This window comes from Gobio gobio (genome assembly GCF_949357685.1).
Source record: "Gobio gobio genome assembly, chromosome: 20".
Taxonomy (NCBI): Eukaryota; Metazoa; Chordata; class Actinopteri; order Cypriniformes; family Gobionidae; genus Gobio; species Gobio gobio.
In genome coordinates this window covers 25992631-26014371 of record NC_137113.1, presented here as the reverse complement: position 1 = coordinate 26014371, position 21741 = coordinate 25992631, and the positions used below count along the sequence as shown (strand labels likewise).

The following is a 21741-nucleotide window of genomic DNA, read 5'->3' as shown; positions in this document are numbered from 1 at the left end:
GATATCACAATAAAATAAAATAAACTGCATGGCCTTTTTTTTTTTTACATGGTATTTAAGTTATAAAAATGGTAATTTAAAAAAAAATCTCAGTTGCTTAATAAGACCCAATGGAAAGTTGCAGGTAATAAAGTAACTAATTGTGGGTGGGTGTGTGTGTGTTTATTTACTATCATGCAATTGTGGGGGGAAGGGAATGAGAATCCAAAAATAAATACATATGTATTTTTTTCCTTTTATTTTGTTTCATTTAATGCAATAAATAATACTTTGAAATCCACAATTTTATAATGGGAATCAATCCAGTTACTGTCTCTCACTTATTGTCTCTGTTTTCCCACTGTTTACATGTAAGAGAGCACAATCTTAATAATCCATTAATAATCCTTTCAAAGGGGGAAAATGGAATTAAACAGCTCTGGTCATGTTATTTTTTACACCAGCCGTGCAAAAATGTTCAGTAAGTTCATGAAATTCCACAATGTTCAACACTCAGACTTTTGATATGTGTTTATTTATAAATGAGGTTGTTTTAATGTCAATGCAGGAGTCTTCATGTCAAATTTTCAGTACACCATATAGCTCAGTCGTGTAATTTTACAAGAGGAGTTCAGGCCTTTAATAATGCTTAAATTTATCTTTAGGTTAGTTCACTGTGGCGGATATTTATATCAATACCTCCAATAATTTACCTGTCATCTGTTTAATGCACAATCATGACACATCAGTGACGTCTACAGCCCAAACCCCAGTTTGACTGGAAACAAAATTCTTGGAAATTATTAACTTTTGCATATTTAAAATTTAAAATGGAAAAGATGGTTCCACAAAACCTCATACGTCAGTAAGGTGTCAACATACAACACTTTTTGTGTGTTAAAGTAGCAGTGTGAGGGATACAGATTTGTTACACTCAATATTCAATTTTAACATTACAGTCCAACAAGCAAGTCCTTCTTTTTCCCGGCATTTCAGACAAAACAGAGAACAACCAGAATAACCTTCATCAGGTCGCAGGTAAAAATTCTCTTTTCCACTTCCACTGTTTGAGTCTTGAGTCTTGTGATCCTCGATAAACCTGCCTATCCACTGTCAACATGCGTCTGTATCTTCGATGTCTCATCCTGACAGCAACAACCTGCAGTGCGTGAGGACGGGGGAGCACTTTGTCCGTTACAAAAATGTGGTTCCTTTCTTTCTGCTTCTTGCCTCTGTCACACTCCCGTTTACATAGAAAGATGAATATAAATGCTTTAGGGGAGTTTTCTGTTGTAATCCTGCAAAATGGAGTAAATGAAAACACAATTTAGTAACAGAAGTTACTTAGAATAAGGGAAAAAATGAATGTGAGATTTTTTTTAAATATTTATAAAAATTACTTCCTGTGATGGCAAAATTGTTGAGCATCATTATTCCAGTCTTCAGTGTCACATGATCAAGAAACATTTATTAGACTTTATTAAACTTATTGACATTTACGTCCCAGTTCGTCTACTTATACTATGGCCTAAAATGCCTATAATCTGCCTTTTTGAGTGTGTAGCAGAAGAGTAGGCAAGCTTTGGGACATCCTACTTAATCATAATTGTCTTTAACGGAAAGCTCTGTCATCATTTAAATAGCCCTGTCAATCATCTTGTCACAGTAAAAATCCTCCACATTCAATTTAATTTAATTTCCTACTGTATCGGAGAGAAATGTAGTACATTGATCTGCCAGTCGTGGGCCTTTCATGCAGATAATGATGCATTTAAAAGATAATGACCAAACATATCTTTATAAAAGTTCACAATGCTGTTGCAGATTAAATATAATGTTGATAACATTGAATAAATATCTTTTTATCAGGTTAGATACTACTAATTTATCTATGAATCACTCAAACCCGATCATCAGTCTCACACATCGGCCATGTTTGTGGCTTTTTAACCCTTTTTTGTGTTTGTAGTTCTAATTGAATATTCGTCCAATCATAGACTGTGAAAAAAAATGGACATCGCTCCTTCACTATCTTCCATTGTAGAAAAGTGAATGTCCGAATATGGCGCTGACATCTTGCACTGATTTGGGACCTGCGTCTACACAGTATAGAGCAGGAAGTACAGCCACGATGTCAAAACCCCGCCCACACTCCCGCAGTATCTTTTAGTACAGTTTACTGCAGAACAACTCATTACAATGGTGTGAAATAAACAGTTATGGAAATGTAGAAATCAAAGCTAAAGCTCGAATCTCCTCCTGAAAATCCTGAAAAAGGTCTGTTGGTGCGTCAGTGACAACTTCACTGAGAGAAGCTGCCATGATGATGATTTTAACTAACACTTGAACTTACATCAGCGTGATAAAAACTATGTAAAATGACAAAAAAATAGTTTGGAATTTTTTTAATTTAAAGTGTAATTTGATTGTTTAGTTTGTCTCGTGTTCCTTCATGCTGCGTTCACACCAAACGCGAATAGAGCATCTGGCGCGAGTGATTTCAATGTTAAGTCAATGTAAAGGCGTGTTGACGCGCGTCTGGAGGTCCTGCGGCGCGATAGGTGCATTTCGCGTGGCCCGATGGATGCGGTTCTGCCTCATTTGCGCATCCAGTTCGCGCGAATTGAGCGTTTTGCGTGATGCATGCGTTACGCACGAATGGTGCTTTTTGTGCATTCACGCGTTTGAAGTGAATTTGCGTCTGACGCCCGAGTTGAAAAATTTGAACTTTGGCGTCAATTCGCGCCGCGTTAACCAATCAGGAGCCTGCTTGCTGCTGTCACGTGGTAAAGTGACGTGATGAGAAACCCTGCATAATTTAAAAATACTACTATTGTGTCACAAAATGTAGATAAGACTTTTTCAGGTTAGAATGTAGTTGTTTAAAGCTCAAATCTGTGGTTTATTTATAAAGAGAGCATCTATTATTTTTTTGGAGTTGTGAGATCCAGGTGATCAGCGGCGCTCACCGCTCATTAACCCCGGCGAGAGCAGTCTTTCCTCGGCAAGTCCTTATGACGTTTGCCGCTGGCTCTGATGTCCTGTAGTGGTTCGTCTTGTGTGGATCTGAAAGGTGGATTCTGAAATCCACTACCGCTTCAATATAATTGTATATATCCTAATTAAATTTATAATCAAAGCTTCAATCAATATTCATCCTCCTATATAATTATGATTTTAATGATTCTTTCCAGTTATGAGTTTGCTTATATCAATAGGACCCATGATTGTTTCTTCCTTTTTAATTTCTAACTTTTGTATTTGGTCCTCTGAGTGGTGACTGAGGGTCTGTCCTGGTTGTGTGTGATTTTTCGCAAAAACACTTTCAACATGCTGTCGTGTGTTTGGATTTTAGAGGCATCACACACCTCCAACTCGACAGGAATGCAGTAACAGAGATTGCTCATTTAGCCCGGCTTCCAGAGATGAAATATGGATTTGTCTTTCATGTTATTTCTTTATTTTATTTCATTTTATATTTCCTTTTACTGAAACCCTAAAGAATCAAGATGAATATGGTCTGTACTATTGTCTGTATCTCTCACTGAGAGAAAAGCACATGTTATCAATATGTTTTGGAAAACTTTCTCTGTTTGGGACCAGATCTCACCAACTCCAACCTTGGAAAGACTGTGTATCTGTGTATGTGCGCAGTATTCGTGTTACAGATCAGTATTGGAGGTGGATTGCGGGCATGCTAAAAGATGAGGTGCTTGTGGTTCTGGAAAAGCTGGTGCCTGCTCCAGAATCTGGAAGGTCATTACGTGCCTAATTCCGGGGTGAAAGCGTCAACAAGTGATATCTGTACACGTGAATCTGATTAACTGACAATGTGTGGAAATTTACCAAGACTGTCCATTTTCTCTGAGCCAATCAGAATCATTCCACATGACAATAATGACGTGGTTAGACCTTGAAAACAGTATAACTGTTCAGAAATTGTATGTACGATAGGTGGAGGCGAAGAGAATGTTAGAGGGAGCGTGGCCTACGAACTCCTTGAGAGACTGCAAACTATTCTTCTGTAAATTTTTCTTTAATTAATCTAACTCCTGACTCTTGGTCTTCATTTTTCACTACTGGTCCTGGGTCCTAAGCTGTTACCCCAACAGATCTAACGGGCGATCTTTGGTGTCATGAATCTATAATTTGTTGTCCGCCAAATCGTTTTGACTGAGGGCAAAGAGAAGTTTCATAACTTTATTTTTTTAAGGATATTTAAATATACATGCAGTAAACATAATGTAGGAGTTGCCTGGACCACATTTGTGTGGCTATTAATGTTTAATATATATTTTTAATAAAAATGAAAAGAGGCAGAGTGGTGTTTTATGACATATTTCTCCTGGAGCGCCTTGAACGCGCGTCTATTTAGCTTCAAACGCTCAATTTATACGCACGTCCAATTCGTTGAGGACGCGCGAATGGATTAAAAATTTTCAAGCGTCCAACTAGACACGGTAGACGCGATTTTGACGCTCTAATAGCGTTTGGTGTGATCGCAGCATTAGAGTACATGGAGGGGGCGGGTATGACCTATACTGGGACCAACCACCTGGGGGCGATCGAGACGTTTTGGCTTCACTTTTCAGGACGTGTGCGGCACGCATGCATCCAACGTGCAATGGGTTGTGGGCAATTGTGCACGGATCTGGACTTCGGATTCTAACCAGAAAAAGAAGACCATCCGGGTATCTTTGGAATACTAATTTCAACATACTACGATTTAGAACGCACTAATGTTAATTTCTAATAATATTTAGGACAGATAGTATGCAAATTGGGCACAGCGATTGACAAAGTTATGTGGGTCTGCAGGGGTCCTCGCTATGATATCATTTCCTGTTTTCTCTTTACACATCACTTTAATCTAGTGGACAAATGTGCTTTTTGAATATTCTAGTCATTGTGTGTATGAATTGCAGACAAAAAACCCACTAACCTCCTAAAAACAGTAAATGAGAGTGAACTTGCAGAGCTCATTTCCCCATGTGTTCGAATGGAACGCTGACCTGTGCGAAAGAGACAGAGAGGTCAGAGCAAAAATAAATCTCAGGGAATTTAAGCAAAGAATTAGTACGTGAACTGAAACCTGTGGGGGAGTGATGCGTATCTGATCATGTCGGAGAGGGAGGTCAGGTGAGGCATTGGCAGGAGCACCACGGTGCAGCCGTAAACACACTCTCCTTTCCCGCTCAGCTCCCCTGCCTGCTCTTGGAGATGCATTCCCTGAGAGACAAAACAACAGGTAAGCAGAGTTTTAAGTGCTGATTTCAAATACCAACACCACAGAAGGTCATAAGGATACAGTTTCATAAGGAAGAAAAACCACATCCTTCAAAAATAACCTGCTCATAAATAGAACAGACATTGGAAACACCTCCGCTCATGCTCAGACTCACCAGACTGTGGCACACGGGAGGCAGGTGTTGAGCTGGCCGGGTCTGGGCCATTGCGGACCCGGTTAGGGGCCGGGAGGTTGGGGCCAGAGGGCAAAGCACGAGCTGCAGAACCCGGTGGTCCACCGCCTGTCCTCTCATCCCTCTCTTCTCCCTCTCCTCTCTGCTCCTTCTCTTTATCCTCTGCTGTCCTGCTGGAGCCCTAACACAGCCAGAAAAACCCACAAGCAATAAAGTGCACACTTGAACTGCACCACGTTTAATGTGCAAAATGTTCAAAAACCTACAAATTTCAGCATGTTCCAGTCAAACACATAGTCGTATGAAAATCCTTGTCTGTGGAAAAGGTTCCTGAACAGCTGTCTCAGGTAGGAGTAGTCAGGCTTGTCATCGAATCGGAGCGAGCGGCAGAAGTTCATGTAGGTTGAAAATTCGGCTAGAAACATATGAGGAAAAATAGCAGAGTTAAATGAGAAATTTTATTTCATATGATTTTCTAGCTGATCATATCACATCTTACATGGATAGCCCTTACAAAGAACCTCAATTGGGGTTGACATCTTTTTCTCACTGATTCGCTCATACTTCTGCCTTTTAGTGGCCGCTTTGAGGCCTTGCCAGGGCAGAGAACCCAAGTTAAAGTACATAAGAACATAGCCAAGGGACTCGAGATCATCCCTCCGAGATTGCTCTGTGGAAACAGAAGGTACATTTAGAATAACCCAAAATATAGAGTCCATTTTTATCCATAGAATGCATTTCAGTGGCCCTCTGGTGCCCTTACCTATGCCCAAATGAGTGTTAATGGAGGCATAGCGGGCAGTGCCAGTCAGGTTCTTATTCTCACGATATGGGATGTGCTGATGTGTGCGGGCGTCACGATACTTCTTGGCCAAGCCAAAGTCTATAATGTAGACCAGGTTTCCCTTCTTGCCAAGCCCCATCAGGAAATTATCAGGTTTAATGTCTCTATGAATGAAGTTCTTGGAGTGGATGTACTCGATTCTGCTAATCTTGAAAGAATAAACATGAAACAAATCAGAAACAATTGTCATACCTTTACAAAATCTCTTTCTATTGTAATTCGTTTTATTTTATTTTCTCTAGGTTAAAATTATGTTTTAGGACAACATAATTACAATTTGATTTATTGAGGTTTTACAGTTCTTCTAAATATTCATTACATAAGAAAAAACTTAATCTGCAAAAAAAAACTGCTGCCATATTATTCAAATGATAAAATAGATTTGTATACCAAAATGTTATGTAGTATTTTATTTAAATTATATACATATATAAAGCCTATTTTTATATATAGTAAAAACATGCATTTATGATCCTAGGGCAGTGGTTCCCAATCCTAGTTCTGGAATACCCTCAACACTTTCTTATCAAACACACATATTTAGAGGTGTCCAATCCTGCTCATGGAGGGCCACTGTCCTGCAGAGTTCACCTCCAACCCCAATTAAACACACCTGAACAAGCTAATCATAGTAGCATACTAGCTAGGCATACTAGCAAGCAATAGCCGTCATAATATAGTCCGGCTAGGACCAGCCAAAGTAACCTTGAATTTGGTTACATGTAATTTTTGCCAAAATAACGTGCGAGATGATATGATATTCCATCATGTAAGCAAAGTAAACAGTGATTACAAGGTGTTTGGTTTCATTTCTTTGACATGTTCATGTTCTAGACAACTAGTCTATTCTTGGGCTATGGTTAGACGACTATTACATTTTTACTGACAGCCCAAATTTCGCCATGTTTTAACCTAGATATCAGGGCTGTGTTGGATGGCTATTATACGTTTTGTAAACGCAAAATTGCTTGCTTGGTTCCATGCTGGTGTGTTAAGGCTGGTTGGAGCTAAGCTCTGCAGAACTGTGGCCCACCAGGATCAGGATTGGACACCCTTTGCTGCATTCCAATTCATCTATTTATACTATGCCCTAAAAGTATGTGCTGTTTTTGTGAATAACACTTTTGAGTGTGTAGCAGAAGAGCAGGCAAGCTTTGGGACATGCTACTTTGTCATTATTGCGTCTTTAAGAGGTTAAGCTCTGCTGCTTAGTTAAGTTAGTCGCAAAGTTCAAACTGCCCACTCAATCATCTTGTCAAAGTTAAAATCCTCCATTTTCAATTTAATTTAATTTCCTATTGATCAGAGAGAAATGCAGCAGCACATTGATTTGCCAGTCGTGGGTCTTTCATGCATAGACTCTCCTCTCGTGTTTGCATAATGATGTATTTAAAAGATAATGACCAAACGTATCTTTATAAAAGTTCACAATGCTGTTACAGATTAAATAAAATCTTGATAACATTGAATACATATATTTTTGTCAAGTTATAAACTGATTATTAATCAGTTGAACCCCTTTATCTAAACCTCTCTACTTGCACATCTGCAATGTTTGTAGTTTTAATTGAATCCTCGTCCAACGCGCAATGGATTGTGGGCAATATTAGCCATGAGAGTGTGCACGGATCTGAATTTCGGATTCTAACCGGAAAAAGTAGACCATCCTGGTCTCTTTGGAATATTAATTTCAACATACTACGATTTAAAATGCACTAATTCTAATAACATTTAGAATGGATAGTATGCGAATTGGGACCCTGTCTATTTACAAATGAGCTGATGAGTTGAATCAGGTGTGTTTGATTAGTGAGACTTGTAAACTACGCAGTGCTGGGTGTACTCCAGGACCAGGATTAGGAACCAATGTCCTAGGGCATTGTAGGTGGTTGCCATGGCATTGCTATACAAGTAATATGGCATTCTAAGTGGTTTTGAGGATGTTCTGGGTGGTTGTTTAATGGCCCACCAGCAAGTTTCTATGATATTACGCATCCTATATATGGCTCAGGTGTAAATCAGTGTAAATCCATAGGATCTTTGCCCATTTTCTCCACCAAAAGAAATAGCACACTCCCCTCAATAAGACACAAGGTATCATGTTGCAAAAAATGGTGCAGGATAAGGGGTTCACCATTCAAGTGACTAACCCTAAGTATTAGCAATAATTTTTGTTCTTGAAGATCTTGTTTATACAATGCAATTACCATCTGGTCTGCCAGCAGTAAGACAGTTTTAAGTGTGAATTTCCTTGAGCAGAAGTTGAACAGGTCCTCCAAGCTCGGACCCAGGAGCTCCATCACCATGACATTGTAGTCCCCTTCAGCACCACACCATTTGATCGAGGGAATACCCACTACGGTTGAAAGTAGATTGAAGAGACATTTTTTTAGAGAGCCATTCGCAGCATCAGAAAGAAAACTGATGGAGATCATTTCTCACCTCCACCTTGCATCATCTTATAGAACTTGCTCTCGATATGTAATTGTGGATGTTTAGTCTTCACACTCTCAAGTTTAATGGCTACCTCCTCTCCTGATGTGATATTTGCACCTGCAAGATTAGATTTTTGTACAGCATCAGGTCACAGCACTTTCGTGAAATCTAGATCAGCAGCCAATTCATGTACACAAAATGTTTACCTAAGTAAATATCACCAAAGGAGCCACTTCCAATCTTTCTCCCAAGACGGTATTTACTCCCAACACGTAACTCCATGATTCCTTGCCTAAAAACAGCCTTGGAATCCTAAAAAAAAAATGAGTATGATGTAGATTAGATACATTCAGCATTTTAGCACACGGCTGATGTAAACAAGAACGCTCACTTCTGCGTAACATCATGATTTTCACCAGCTCAGATTTAATTCACATTTCAGACAGAAAAGCACTGGCAGTCATGCATCTGACATCTGACATCTGAGTCATGTGATGGTATCCGAACACAGATGCTGTTCAATTCCCACGAACTTGCCACGAAGAGGTTAATATTTAATATTGGCATCATCGCAGATCATCAATGTGCAAACTATGTGCGTTACATACAGGAATCTATTGAAAACGACCCATTTGCGTGAGTGTTTTACGACGTTTGAATAATTGAACACACAAGACGAATCTGTCTTCGGCGTTTTTCAGCCAATTTTGTAGCAGCCGCACCCAAGACCATGTTGATCCCGAGGTTTCACAAATTGTTAACAGTGGTGACATTTACATTTATTCGGGACAGCTAAATGACTCTTAAACACCCATGTCCTGATATGACCTTAAGGCAGGAACATCTTTCTTACCTAACGTGATGGTGGTGGAAAAGTGAGGCTGGTCGACAGGCTTGCGCTCGTAAGACAGGACCCTGGACAGCGAAGAGTGCAAGCGTAATTTTAAACGTCTCATCACAAATGTAATTCCAACTACTGCTTTCCTCCTCAGATTTTTAAATCGTCGATTTCATATCTCAGCTCACGGATTGACCTACTTGCATTAGCGGGCTAGCGGGCAGCAGCCTCCCTTGTTTGTATCCCAGCGCACTTCTCGCAGAAATGATGTCATTCACAAACTAGCGGAAGGACCCGGATCACTTCAAGGGGCCGCGCGCTTGACGTGCGTACGCAGCCTCTTTCTCATCCACACTGCTGCTACACACGGCACGCACGCGACGCACGAGAGCTCTACGTCTTTTCTATATTATTCTATTAGGAATAATATCAGAAAGCACGTTTTGACGTATGGTAATGTAAAGATGTATTTAGCATTTAAAATATACAATAATGTTTTGGTAGTCTGGTACCTTTTTTAATGTATATTTATGTAAATAAAAATATTTTATTTTAAAAATTAATATTTTTTGTATTTACTCATAAGGTAGGCGTGTAATAATTAGGATCGTGTAAAGTCAGTCAGTAATGATGAAAAAAAAACTTTAACATTAGTATGAGTTAAGAAACAGGCCAAAATGACCTCAAAACAACAAAAAATAAAGATATTGGTCACAAAAACTGAATTGTATACCTCCATTTTCATACAAATAAATTGTTTTCTAGTTATGCCAAGCATGTAGAAATTGTGAGCAAGTATATTTTTAAGTCCTTGTCCAGTAAATGAAAACTGCTGAATATTGTAGAAAAGTTAGAGAACCATTGTTTGAAACTATAACAAGGACCTTATTATTATTTGTAAATAAAACGGTGACCCTTCCAAATCTTAAATATAGTATAAAAGAGTGAAAACATTAAACAGAAGTGACAACATAAAGGAAAATGCACACAATTGACAACAAAATCAAATTCAACCTTTATTGTCTTGTTCTTTTTCTTTTTTTAAATTAATTTCTTTTGTAAAATCAGAAACAAAAAACCTGAACACGAGTGATAAAGCCCGCCTTAATTTATAATGGTACACAACAACAAAAATAAACAACTGGTAACTTTTAAGTGTTCCTAAAACACCCATCCAGCTCAGCTTGGTACAATAAGGTTTGGCATGTTTCATGTTTCAGTATGAATGCCTTCAGTTGGTTGCATCTTCTAAAAAAATCTTTTTCTTTATTATAATTATTGCAATTCAGACAATATATAAAACAAAAAAGGCTGCTAAAACCACAACTTAAGAAATATTCATTAGTGCCAATGTTCTTGAACTTGCTGTCTACACTCTCTCTCACACACACACACTCAAAAACATCCACACCTGCATACGTATCATGCACACATAGACATCAAACACCTGAAATAAGCTGTCACTCATACATTTACTCACCTCCCTAAATCCAGCACTGATCTTTGTAAATGCACCACGCTTGTTAATCTCTGGCTGCCACACATTCATCAATGCCTCGCAAACACTCTGAACGTCACCTTTACCTGGGACTTCACTTCACGCACACACAGGCAGAAAGGGCACCTTGTACAGCTAAGTAACATCCAAGTGATCGTCATTATGACAACATACTCAATTAAGAAAAGAAAAAAAACGAGGTCAGCGTTTGGGAAAAAAACATTTCTGGATTTCACCATCATTTAAAACAAAAAAAGACAACGAGATACAGTTTGTCAGACATCAGAACAGTGTTTGAGTAATTTGAGTCTGCATGAAAATGGAGCCGTAACAATGTGAGCGTTCAACGAACATTGTATGATGCATATTTTTGTCCTTTTTTTGTCTGGTTTCTCCTTTCTCCTTTACAGTGCACGCCTGAGTGAGAGCGTCTCAGTATGCGAGTGTGATCTTTATGACCTCAAGGTTTAGGATTCATCCAGTCGAGTCAGTATTTAAGTCCAACTGTTTGCATGTCCTGTTCAAGTCTTGCTGAAGTCTTCATTTAAGGGTAAGAAGAAATGGGATGTGTTGGTGTGTGTGCATGCGCGTGTAGTATCTGTACTGCCTTACTTCCACACACTGCTCCTCCACGCTTCGGATTATGGGGAGCTCGGAACACTGCTCGGGTAAAAATGACAGTGTGTACACATTTGTAACCAGTGTCATCTATATAATTTTGTCTTAATGCATTTTGCTAGGTTTCGTAATGCTGCTCCTCAGCACTTAATGAGTGTTTATCTGCATCTGCTGTTTGAGTGCTTACCTTTGAATCTCGTCTACAGGAGGTTTTACGACTGTATACTAAATACTTGGATGTATATTTATGCATTATGCACCATTCTGAGTGACAGAAGGCATGTACGCAAATTGCCTGTATTCAGATTAATGTTCCTATATTCCTGCAACTGTTTGTGATAATATAGGATGATAACTGTTATATTTATATATCTGTGTGTGTGTGTGTGTGTTGCTGCATGTCTATTTGTCTGTAAGTGGCTGCATCAGTCAAATAGAGTCTGCGCCTCCACCCAGCAGGTCTCCAGGCAACAGTGCTGCAGGGCTGCTCATCTGGTGCCGATCTTCCATGGCTGGAGACCCCCACAGACTGCTGCTTGTGTACCCTGGAGTCATGCCGCCCCACAACCCTGCCCTGCCGGGATCAACGACCCCTGTGTTGCTGCCCACACTGCCACCAGCGCCATTGCTGCTCCACTGGGCAAAAATGCTCAGGCCTGCTCCCTGGGCAGAGGTTGGGTCAGCGGAGCTGCCCGTACCATCCAAACTCTGCCAGGTAGTGCCAGAGGGCCCGGTTCCGCCACCGTTGTTGCTTCCTCCTGCTGTCAAACTTCCCACTCCAGCCCGTTCTCGCTCGCCACTCCCAGCGCTCATTGTGCCCACAGCCCCGGCCCCCGATGACCCAGTCATGCCTGCCGGCCCGGAGACGGCGACCCCACCGGCCCCGCCACCTCCGCTGCCACTTCCGCCAGATCCCGCCTGGGAATGTGCAAAATAGCGAGCAACCTCCTCTTCACTCACGAACTCGGCCAGGATTGTGGTGTTACCCAAAACACACCTGGGATGAAAATTTAAAACATTACAGATAGGAAGAAACCTACAAAGGTATGGAAGCCCATTTCAGCCACAAAATAAAACCAAATATATTGAAAAAGGTCATTGCAACTGTATTTGTCAATTGCGACTATAAATTGTGACTGTTACTTTCAATTGGTCCTTTGTTTCTTGTATTTGCAACCATTTCTCACAATTGTGCCAAAGTAACTTTGACGCAACTGCACCTTTGTTTCTCATAATTGCGATCTTATCTCAGCGTATGACTATACCTCACAATATGACTTTTAAACGCTCACAAAAATACCTTTTTATCTTTTACTCTGAGGTGGGAACGGGGTTTCATAACAAGATGCTAAAATGTGAAACAAAATCAAATTCTATGAGGAAAAAAATATTATTTATTATCACCATTATATTGATGGATCTGGGGTCAGGATATGATTTTTTTTAGACACTTACATGTGAAGTGCACTCTGGGCTTTGGCTGCTTCTTGGCGAGTACTGTAGCGAATCAGAGCACTACCTTGGGTCAAACCAAGGTGAAAGGTCAGAAGCGGCCCATGCTGCATACAGATAGTCCGCAAAGTGGAGCCGTCAATCTGCAGAGACCAAATGATACAAATCACAGGAATGAAATTTGAGAAATCAATGAAAAACAACTGAAAACGTGTGTCTTTTTTCTAAATAACTGTCAACATAACGCATAACATGGGTACCTGAGGGGTAAGATTACTCAACACCAGCCAGCAGCTCCCCTTAGAGGCTCCTCCATCACTCCATGCAGAACCTATACAGATTGAGAGACCATTTATGATCTGGTCATTTAATAAAAGTTAAAGCAGGTTGCATTTACTTGAGAGAATGTCTAAATAGTGCTTCAATAGACTGAACAAAGGTATCCAGACTCTCTTTTAATCATTCGTGGGGATTTTAACAGAGCAAATCTCTCCCGTGAACTGCCAAAATACAGACAGCAAGTTACATTTGTTTTTGTCCTGTTTTTGAAGCTGCTACCACTGATCTGGATGAGCTAAAAGATACTGTAACATCATACATCAGTTTCTGTGAGGATACATGCATTCCTACCAGGACATTCTTATAATTCCCTAATGATAAACCATGGTTTACTGGGAAACACAAACAGCTCCGTCATGCCAAAGAGGATGCTTACAGACGTGGGGATAAAGTCCTGTATAACCAGGCCAGAAACAGACTGACAAAGAAGATCAGAGTTGCTAAAAGAAGCTACTCTGAAAAGCTGAGAAACCAGTTTTCAGCAAACGACCCGGCTTCAGTTTGGACAGGCTTGAGGAACATTACCAACTACAAGTCACCATCCCCCCGTTCTGTAGAGAATCAACAACTGGCTGAGGATCTGAATGCATTCTACTGCAGGTTTGAAAAGCCCTGTCTCACATCACACACCCGCTCTGATCTGCAATTCACATGTCCCCCATCACCTCCTGCACCCCCTCTCCTCCCCCCTCCTGTCATCCAACCCGAGCTTAAGGTCTGTGTGGAGGATGTGAGCCGAGTCTTCAAAAAACAGAAGACTAGGAAAGCTTCAGGCCCAGACGGCATCTTATCTGCTTGTTTGAAAGCCTGCACTGACCAACTGGCCCCAGTCTTCACGCAAATCTTCAACAGATCATTGGAGCAGTGTGAAGTTCCCTGTTGCTTCAAACGCTACACTATCATTTCAGTCCCCAAAAAATCCAAAATCACTGGACTTAATGACTACAGACCTGTCGCTCTCACGTCTGTGGTCATGAAGTCATTTGAAAGACTGGTTCTGGCCCACCTGAAGGACATCACTGGACCCTTGCTGGAACCTCTTCAATTTGCCTAGAGAGAAAACAGGTCCGTGGATGATGCAGTCAACATGGGACTGCATTATATCCTGCAACATCTCGACAGACCTGGGACTTATGCAAGGATCTTATTTGTGGACTTCAGTTCGGCCTTCAATACTATCATGCCTGATCTTCTCTCAGCTAAACTGACCCAGCTCTCCATGCCATCCTCAATCTGTCAGTGGATCTCCAGCTTCCTGACAGACCGACAACAGCTTGTGAGACTGGGGAAACTCACATCCAGGACTCTCACTATCAGCACTGGTGCCCCCCAGGGGTGTGTTCTCTCCCCACTTTTCTCCCTGTACACCAATGACTGCACTTCTAAAGACCCCTCTGTGAAGCTCCTGAAATTTGCAGACGACACCACTGTAATCGGCCTCATCCAAAACCGTGATGAGTCTGCTTACAGACTGGAGGTTGAACAACTGGCTGTCTGGTGCAGTTATAACAACCTTGAGCTCAACACGCTCAAAACGGTGGAGATGATAGTGGACTTCAGGAGGAACAGCCCAGCTCTCCCCCCACTCACCATCATGAACAGCACTGTGGAAGCAGAGGAGTCATTCAGGTTCCTGGGCACTACCATCTCTCAGGACCTGAAGCAGGACAGTCACATTGACTCCATTGTGAAAAAGGCCCAGCAGAGACTGTACTTCCTTCGTCAGCTGAGGAAGTTCAACCTCCCATAGGAGCTGCTGATTCAGTTCTACTCGGCTGTCATCGAGTCTGTCTTATGCACTTCCATCACTGTCTGGTTTGGTTCAGCTACCAAATCTGACATCAGGAGACTACAACGCACAATCCGGACTGCAAAAAGGATTATTGGTGCCCCCCTGCCAACCCTCCAGGACCTGTACTCTTCCAGAGTGAGGAAGAGAGCAGGGTAAATCATCACAGACTCCGCTCACCCTGGACACCTCCTGTTTGAACTGTTACCATCAGGACGGCGAGTCCGATCACTGGCCACTAGAACATCTAGGCACAGGAACAGTTTCTTCCCACAGGCCATTTCTCTCTTGAACAGTTAAAATACACCCTCCCCTCCCCCAAGACATATGCCTGTAAGTGCAATACTCCCCATGTTTTGAGCAATATCTTCAGGAGATCAGGAGATATTTATATTTATATTTATCCATGCTACTCACATACTGTAAAGATGTTTATAATCTGTAAATGTTTATTCTGACTAAACGTAACTGTGACCTAATATTTTTTTTAATGCTATTTTCATATTTTTATTCTTAGAATTTGTATTACTATGTTCTTGTTGTGTTTGTATTGTATATGTGCACTGAAAGCTTCAGCACCAAAAAAAATGCCTTGTGTGTGCAAGCACACTTGGCAATAAAGCTCTTTCTGATTCTGATTCAATTAATACTTGTGATTTTCATTAACGGTTTTCAGTTTCTATGGTGTGGTATTACCAGGCCCAAATCTGTTTTCTTGGCCACCTCCAGAGCCACCCCAGCCTCTACCCAATCGTGGGCCTCCTCCCGTCCAGGGAGAAACAGAGGGCTGCTTCTGATGGGTCAGTCCAGGAGGTGGGCGTGGCAGATGAGAGCTGTTGCGATTGGTCTTCCAAGGCTTGTTGTGCCCTATGGGCTCAGGTGGCCAGCTGGGCTTGTAGTCTGTGTACTTAGCTGTGAGAACAGGAAATAAAGCACAATATATTCAGAGTATTGAAACTGGAAAGAAAGAACAAATGATGGAATTCAGTACAGAGCTAAACAAATTAAGTCTTATGGGGCTTCTCTGAAAGCAAAATTAAATCATAAGTGGTGAAAAGAGTGCTTGTTTTTACCTGGGTTGTGTGCATTGTTGAGGGGGCTCTCTGAGGCACTGTAGGGCCAGGCACCAGGTGAAGGCAGCAAGGTGTTGAGGGAGGGATTTGATTCTATGCCAAAAGAAGCAAAATGCAAAATACAAGACTTGTTTGTTAATATTTACATGAAGATGTAAATGATCTCTAAAATTCAAAGCTTAAAGCTCTGTGCATGTGTCTGTACAAGAGGAACTACCCTTGAAATAATAAATCAAATGTTATCATAAGCCCTGTTTTCACCGAAATTACCCGGAACAATTTGTCCCAGGAACTTTTTTCCCAGGAACTCTTTTTACCCCAGTCCTGCTGCTGTCTGCGTTTCCATCGCGGCCTAAAGAACTGTGAAGATTAGTCCGGTGATGTAAGACTACACGCAACTTTCCAGTTCCCACTGGATTTCGTCCTCTTAATAAAGCCTGAACTTCGTCGTCGGATAATCAGTTGTATTTTTTAAACTCAATTGTTGATTCGAACACACCGAAACAGACTTTTAGGTTATAAAATGCTGCGTGAACTCAACCAATTAGCATGTTCAGCGCCCAAGTCCCACCCCGTTAAAGTATTAGTTCACTTTTAAATAAACTTTTGCTGATAATTTACTCACCCCCATGTCATCCAAGATCTTTCTTTCTTTCTACAGTCGAAAAGAAATTAAGGTTTTGGATGAAAACAGTCCAGGGTTTTTCTCCATATAATGGACTCCAGTGGGACCCAAACGGTTCAAGGTCCAAATGACAGTTTCAGTGCAGCTTCAAAGGGCTTTAAACGATACCAGACGATGAATAAGGGCCTTATCTAGCGAAACGATCAGTTTCTGTGAGAAACCGAGCAGTCTTTATGCTATTATTTTACCTCTTAACAGAGGAACGCGATCGTCTCTGAGCTCCGCCATTACGTCCGGAGAGTGAGGTCAAATTTGATCGTGATCATAGATGTATACGTAGATGCCTCATTAGCGACTGCAAGGATCAGTAGAATGAGGCATCTACTATCGATATATCTATAACCACGATCAAATTTGACCTCATTCTCTGGAAGTAATGGCGGAGCTCAGAGATGATCAATTCCTCTGTTAAGAGGTAAAATAATAGCATAAATAGTACCATGTACTGTTTGGGTCCCACTGAAGTCCATTATATGGAGAAAAACCCTGGACTGTTTTCATCCAAAACCTTAATTTCTTTTCGACAGCAGAACGAAAGACATGGACATCTTGGATGACATGGGGGTGAATAAATTATCAGCAAAAGTTTATTTAAAAGTTAACTAATCCTTTAAGTACTTTGAAAAAGCAGGGCCATTTTGAGGGGGAAATTTTTACCCGGAACTTTATTTAGACCCCGGTTCCTGCGGTCGAAAACACACCAAGTCCCACCCCAAAGTCCCTAGTTCCTGGGGAAAGTTCCTGCGGTGGAAACGCAGCTATACTCTACCAGTCAAATGTTTAGACACGCTTGAGTGAGTTCTTATTATCTGAGAAAACCTTTTGAAATGAATGTTTAAGCTTAAATTCTTGAAATCAAGAGTTGTACCTGTGTTGTCTCTTAGCAATTGGTGCTCAGTGTCGTTGAGGCTTGACATTGATGAGCCCAGCATACTTCCAGGGGTCATGTAGGGATCAGATTCAGGGTCCACACTCTGAATTCCTTTCCAAGGCACTCCTGGTTGGAACTCTGAAGCGAAAATTCACATTTCAATTAATTATGAATATATTTTTAGTAATGAAGATTAAAATGTTTAGTTTTTTTAATGCTTAGATCACATCACATCATTAGAACATGACAGTTTACCTGGAGGCCAGCTGGATGTTCCAGTCTTGGTGCCCATCTTGTTTCCAGGACTTCTGTGCCAGTGATCAGATGGCCCTTGATGAGGCACACCCAAACCCTCACCTCCCAGCATCTCATACTGGGAATATGGGGAACCACCTCTCATTTTGAGAGGAGCAGCAATGGGACCTATATATCAGAGGAAAACAAGCAATTACAGTCAAACCTTTATCAGGCAACACAAATTTGTAGTTGTCACAAAAAAGGTAATGCACCATTTTTATGGAGAGTGCTATCAGGAGGTGAGGGGGCTGGGGAATGACCTTCCATCATCCACTTGAAACGAGACTGCTGCCCCCCACCGTCTTTAACCCCACCAACCATGGGACCCAATTCCAGACCGGAGAGGCTCACTCCAGGGCCAAACCCTTCAAGATACAGAATGGGATAGAAAAAGGCACATTACAAAAATAAAAAACAAACACATCATTAAGTTCCCACATGCATTGACACTAGTGGTCGACCGATATATTGCTAATGGTTATATATCGGCTGATATTTGGCATTTTTTTAATTAATGGCATTTTCCTGTTTGATCAATTAGTGTCGGAAGCAGACTTTTATTTTGATGCAAAAATCTCCCATTCTCCATCTTCAGTACTTTACTGCTTTATTTATCAGTCCTTTCTAAGAAAATGAGAGAATATTAGACAGAACTGTTAAACAAAAAGCGAACAGTATATAAAAAATATTAAGTTTGCCTTTCTATTATTACTAATACTTTCTCAAGTCTCTAAATATCTATGAAAAATGTCATTCCACGAACCTCGCAAATCCAGTTGCTAGACCTTTTGAAGTGTGCATTTATATCCTGCATAAAAACATGCGCTCTCCTCCGTCCATGAGAATTGGATGTGGATCTATCAAACTATTGTACTTTACATCAAATTAGCTCTATCTGGTCTTTTTTTTTTGGTCCTGTTGGTTACAATGATTTTTTTCCTTCAAGTTTTGTTTTAACCATTTGTTAAATACTATAATAGAATTACAGAATCAAGACTTATTTTTACCGAATTATTTTCTAATTTAGTAAACATGTAGAATAAATATATATAATTTTGATAGCAGCAATTGTTACACATTAAATAGTTCGAGATCACATATAGCTTATTGGCTTTAAATCCGCCATTGGCCACCCTGCTCAGTAAAATATCGACACAGACCATCAAAAAAAAATCCATGTCGGATCTTACCAGAATAAGTTCCTTGTGTTTTCTGATGCAGGTCTGCTACAGATCCTGCCAAGCCAGGGTGAGAGATGGCATCCGACATTGGCATCTTTGGGCCACTCCCACCAAGGTGAGAAGGAGACAGTTTGGAGCCGCCCCCTGTACCCCCCACATGCTGCTGCTGCTGTCTCTGCTGCTGAAGAACAGCCATGATTCTGGCAAGCTGGAAAAAGCAAAAATTCTGAAATTCAGCAGCAGCTCATATTGTTCATATGTCCACAGTTTTGGAGTTTTAAAACCCAATCCTCATTTAATTTTCACATTACAAGAACAAATGACAACAAACAGCATCTGCTATTCAGTTTTACTTCAAACTACAGCATCATCTCATATGGCATAATTCACACAAATATTGAGTCTCTTTATATGGAAGCAAAAGGGATGTTTGCCAGTTTGCTGCTTCTTAAAAAATTAGTAAGTAATAACAGTATATGCACAAATTGATATTGCTTTCCAGGTTATTTTTGTGATCGCATGCATGCTACCAAGTATTTACAATCTTTTTAAGCACATGGAGTATGAACAATATTAGTTATTGACTATACATAATGAAGACTATGATAAGCAGCGAAACAAAATAATTTCTAACATATTTTGAGTTATACAAAGCACATTACAATAATTGGCCTGGCAAGAAAGATTGTTAGACACTTAACAGACTTTTCAGCTCTCTAAAATTGCTATACGGATATGTTAAGTATTAAGCTGAAGGGCAACACTGTAAATGTAGAATTATGCCAGACAAAGTCATTATATAAATTCTGAAATATGAAACCAGTACGTAGAATATGGTTACTAGGGCTGCACGATATTGGAAAAATTACATTGCAATATTTTTTTCACAACGATATATATTGTGATATTGAGAGCCATCAATCCAGGCTAAAGTCAATAATTACCATTCCATGATATTAATAATTTCACTAATAAGCAAGCTTCATTACAAGTGACAAAAAGGTCACTTAATATTTTATTCCAAAATTAGAACATTTCTGTAAACACAAAAGCAGAACACATTTTTAAATAAAACAGCAGCTTTACACCAACCCACCTGATTGGTTTACAACAATATAACTTAAAATAAATATATTTCTTATAAAACAACTTATAAGCATTTTGGTTCACAATCTTTTAAGTCAACTTTTCTTAGCCAAAGTGCCAAAGTAAAACAGTGTTGGTGTTGGTCATCATAATCATGGCTAAATATATGAAATAAACTAAATGAAATAAAACTTTAATATATTTTGTATTAAATCTAATAAACAGATTAGAGAACATTCCTGTAAACAGAAAAGCCGAACACATTTAAACAGCAGCTTTACAACACCAACCCCCCTGATTGGTTCATAACATAACTTAAAATAAATATATTTTTTATAAAACTTAAGCATTTTGGTTCACAAGCTTTTGTTTTTAAGTCAACTTTTCTTAGCAAAAGTGCCAAAGTAAAACAGTGTTGGCCATCATCATAATCATGGCTAAACACAATGAAATAAAACTTCTAAACTGAGTATTCTTTAGCATGATCATGATCCTGCATGCTTATGTATGCTGTATGCTTTGCTTACTCAAGGTTTTTAGCAAAGAACACAAGTCTATCAACCTTTGCAGGCTTGAGACAGGTTCGTTGGCAAGTGACGATGTTGCCACTAGTACTGAAAGTCTCTCTGACGGCGAGCTTGTCGCAGGAATACACAGGTATTTGCGGGCAAGTCTGGCGAGACGAGGTAAGCTTAGTTTGTGTACTTTCCACCATGCAAGTACCTCTTTTTGGTCAACATCCTCCTTTTTGTAGCCGAAATAGTCCCAAATAGATGATTTCGACTTTCTTTTTGGTACGAAATAATTTTTTTTGCGGCGGATCCTCTTCGTCTGGCATTTTTAGCAGTGAATGTTGGCTGTGAGCGGAGAGCGGTGAGCAGCGGCACAGCGAACCAATCACTGTGCAGGCACGTGGAACGTGCATGTCACTCCAGCAACAAGCCATACAACAAACTCGTGTTTACTGTGTGCTACTGTTTTCTTAATACACCATGGGCTACTACCCTTCACATCGCATGTTCCGGCGATGTGACTTTCGCTCACGCGCACATCGCGATGTCGATGTTAAAACAGAATATCGTTCAGCCCTAATGGTTACATAATTGTAATCACAACAATTTAAGAGCTCTGGAATTTTCTAGAATCACCTAAATGCTGAAACTAATCTAACATTTGGATACTGCCCTGTTAGCAAAAAGAGGTGAAGGTACCTGTTGGGGGTCTGCTTGTTGACGTATGTTTGGGGGGAACTTGCGCTGGTTCTGCAGCAGCTGCTGCTGTTGTTGCTGTGGTTGCTGTTGCAGTAGCAGTTGACAGGCCTGCAAGAAAGCACAA

General features: G+C 40.4%; 2 protein-coding genes across 5 annotated transcripts in view; both read right to left on the bottom strand.

The window, feature by feature from the left end:
- Nucleotides 1-247: 247 nt before the first annotated feature.
- Nucleotides 248-9795, bottom strand: csnk1e (casein kinase 1, epsilon). 4 transcript variants are annotated; one of them, XM_079846133.1, is made up of 12 exons: nt 9718-9781; nt 9533-9594; nt 8886-8991; nt 8686-8796; nt 8451-8599; nt 6163-6391; nt 5899-6069; nt 5666-5814; nt 5382-5580; nt 5072-5208; nt 4922-4991; nt 248-1277 (listed from the first exon to the last, which is right to left on the bottom strand). In XM_079846133.1, the coding sequence occupies exons 3-11, from the start codon at nt 8959-8961 to the stop codon at nt 4959-4961; spliced, it is 1254 nt and encodes a 417-aa protein (XP_079702259.1). In that variant the 5' UTR covers nt 8962-8991; nt 9533-9594; nt 9718-9781; the 3' UTR covers nt 248-1277; nt 4922-4958. The 4 variants fall into 4 exon arrangements, with proteins under 4 accessions (XP_079702259.1, XP_079702258.1, XP_079702257.1 ...); XM_079846132.1 differs by having other exon boundaries at nt 9533-9795; XM_079846131.1 differs by having other exon boundaries at nt 5899-6391; nt 9718-9756.
- Nucleotides 9796-10520: 725 nt separating this feature from the next.
- tnrc6ba (trinucleotide repeat containing adaptor 6Ba) overlaps nt 10521-21741 on the bottom strand; it is a 43065-nt gene continuing 31844 nt past the window's right edge. The window contains exons 12-21 of the mRNA XM_079801023.1: nt 21618-21725; nt 19330-19528; nt 18352-18504; nt 18098-18265; nt 17840-17980; nt 16287-16379; nt 15910-16125; nt 13346-13416; nt 13089-13228; nt 10521-12630 (exon numbers count right to left, since the gene is read on the bottom strand). Coding sequence (XP_079657149.1) covers nt 12063-12630; nt 13089-13228; nt 13346-13416; nt 15910-16125; nt 16287-16379; nt 17840-17980; nt 18098-18265; nt 18352-18504; nt 19330-19528; nt 21618-21725 — 1857 coding nt within the window. The 3' untranslated portion in view covers nt 10521-12062. The remainder of the gene's footprint in view (nt 12631-13088; nt 13229-13345; nt 13417-15909; nt 16126-16286; nt 16380-17839; nt 17981-18097; nt 18266-18351; nt 18505-19329; nt 19529-21617; nt 21726-21741) is intronic.

Excerpts from the sequence above, each read along its gene's own strand:
- csnk1e (XM_079846131.1), bottom strand. The coding sequence starts at position 8,961 with ATGGAGTTACGTGTTGGGAGTAAATACCGTCTTGGGAGAAAGATTGGA. Across the intron at positions 8,797-8,885 it reads CTTTGGTGATATTTACTTAG|GTGCAAATATCACATCAGGA; the intron begins GTAAACATTTTG and ends CTAATCTTGCAG. Across the intron at positions 5,815-5,898 it reads TCTTTGTAAGGGCTATCCAT|CCGAATTTTCAACCTACATG; the intron begins GTAAGATGTGAT and ends ATATGTTTCTAG.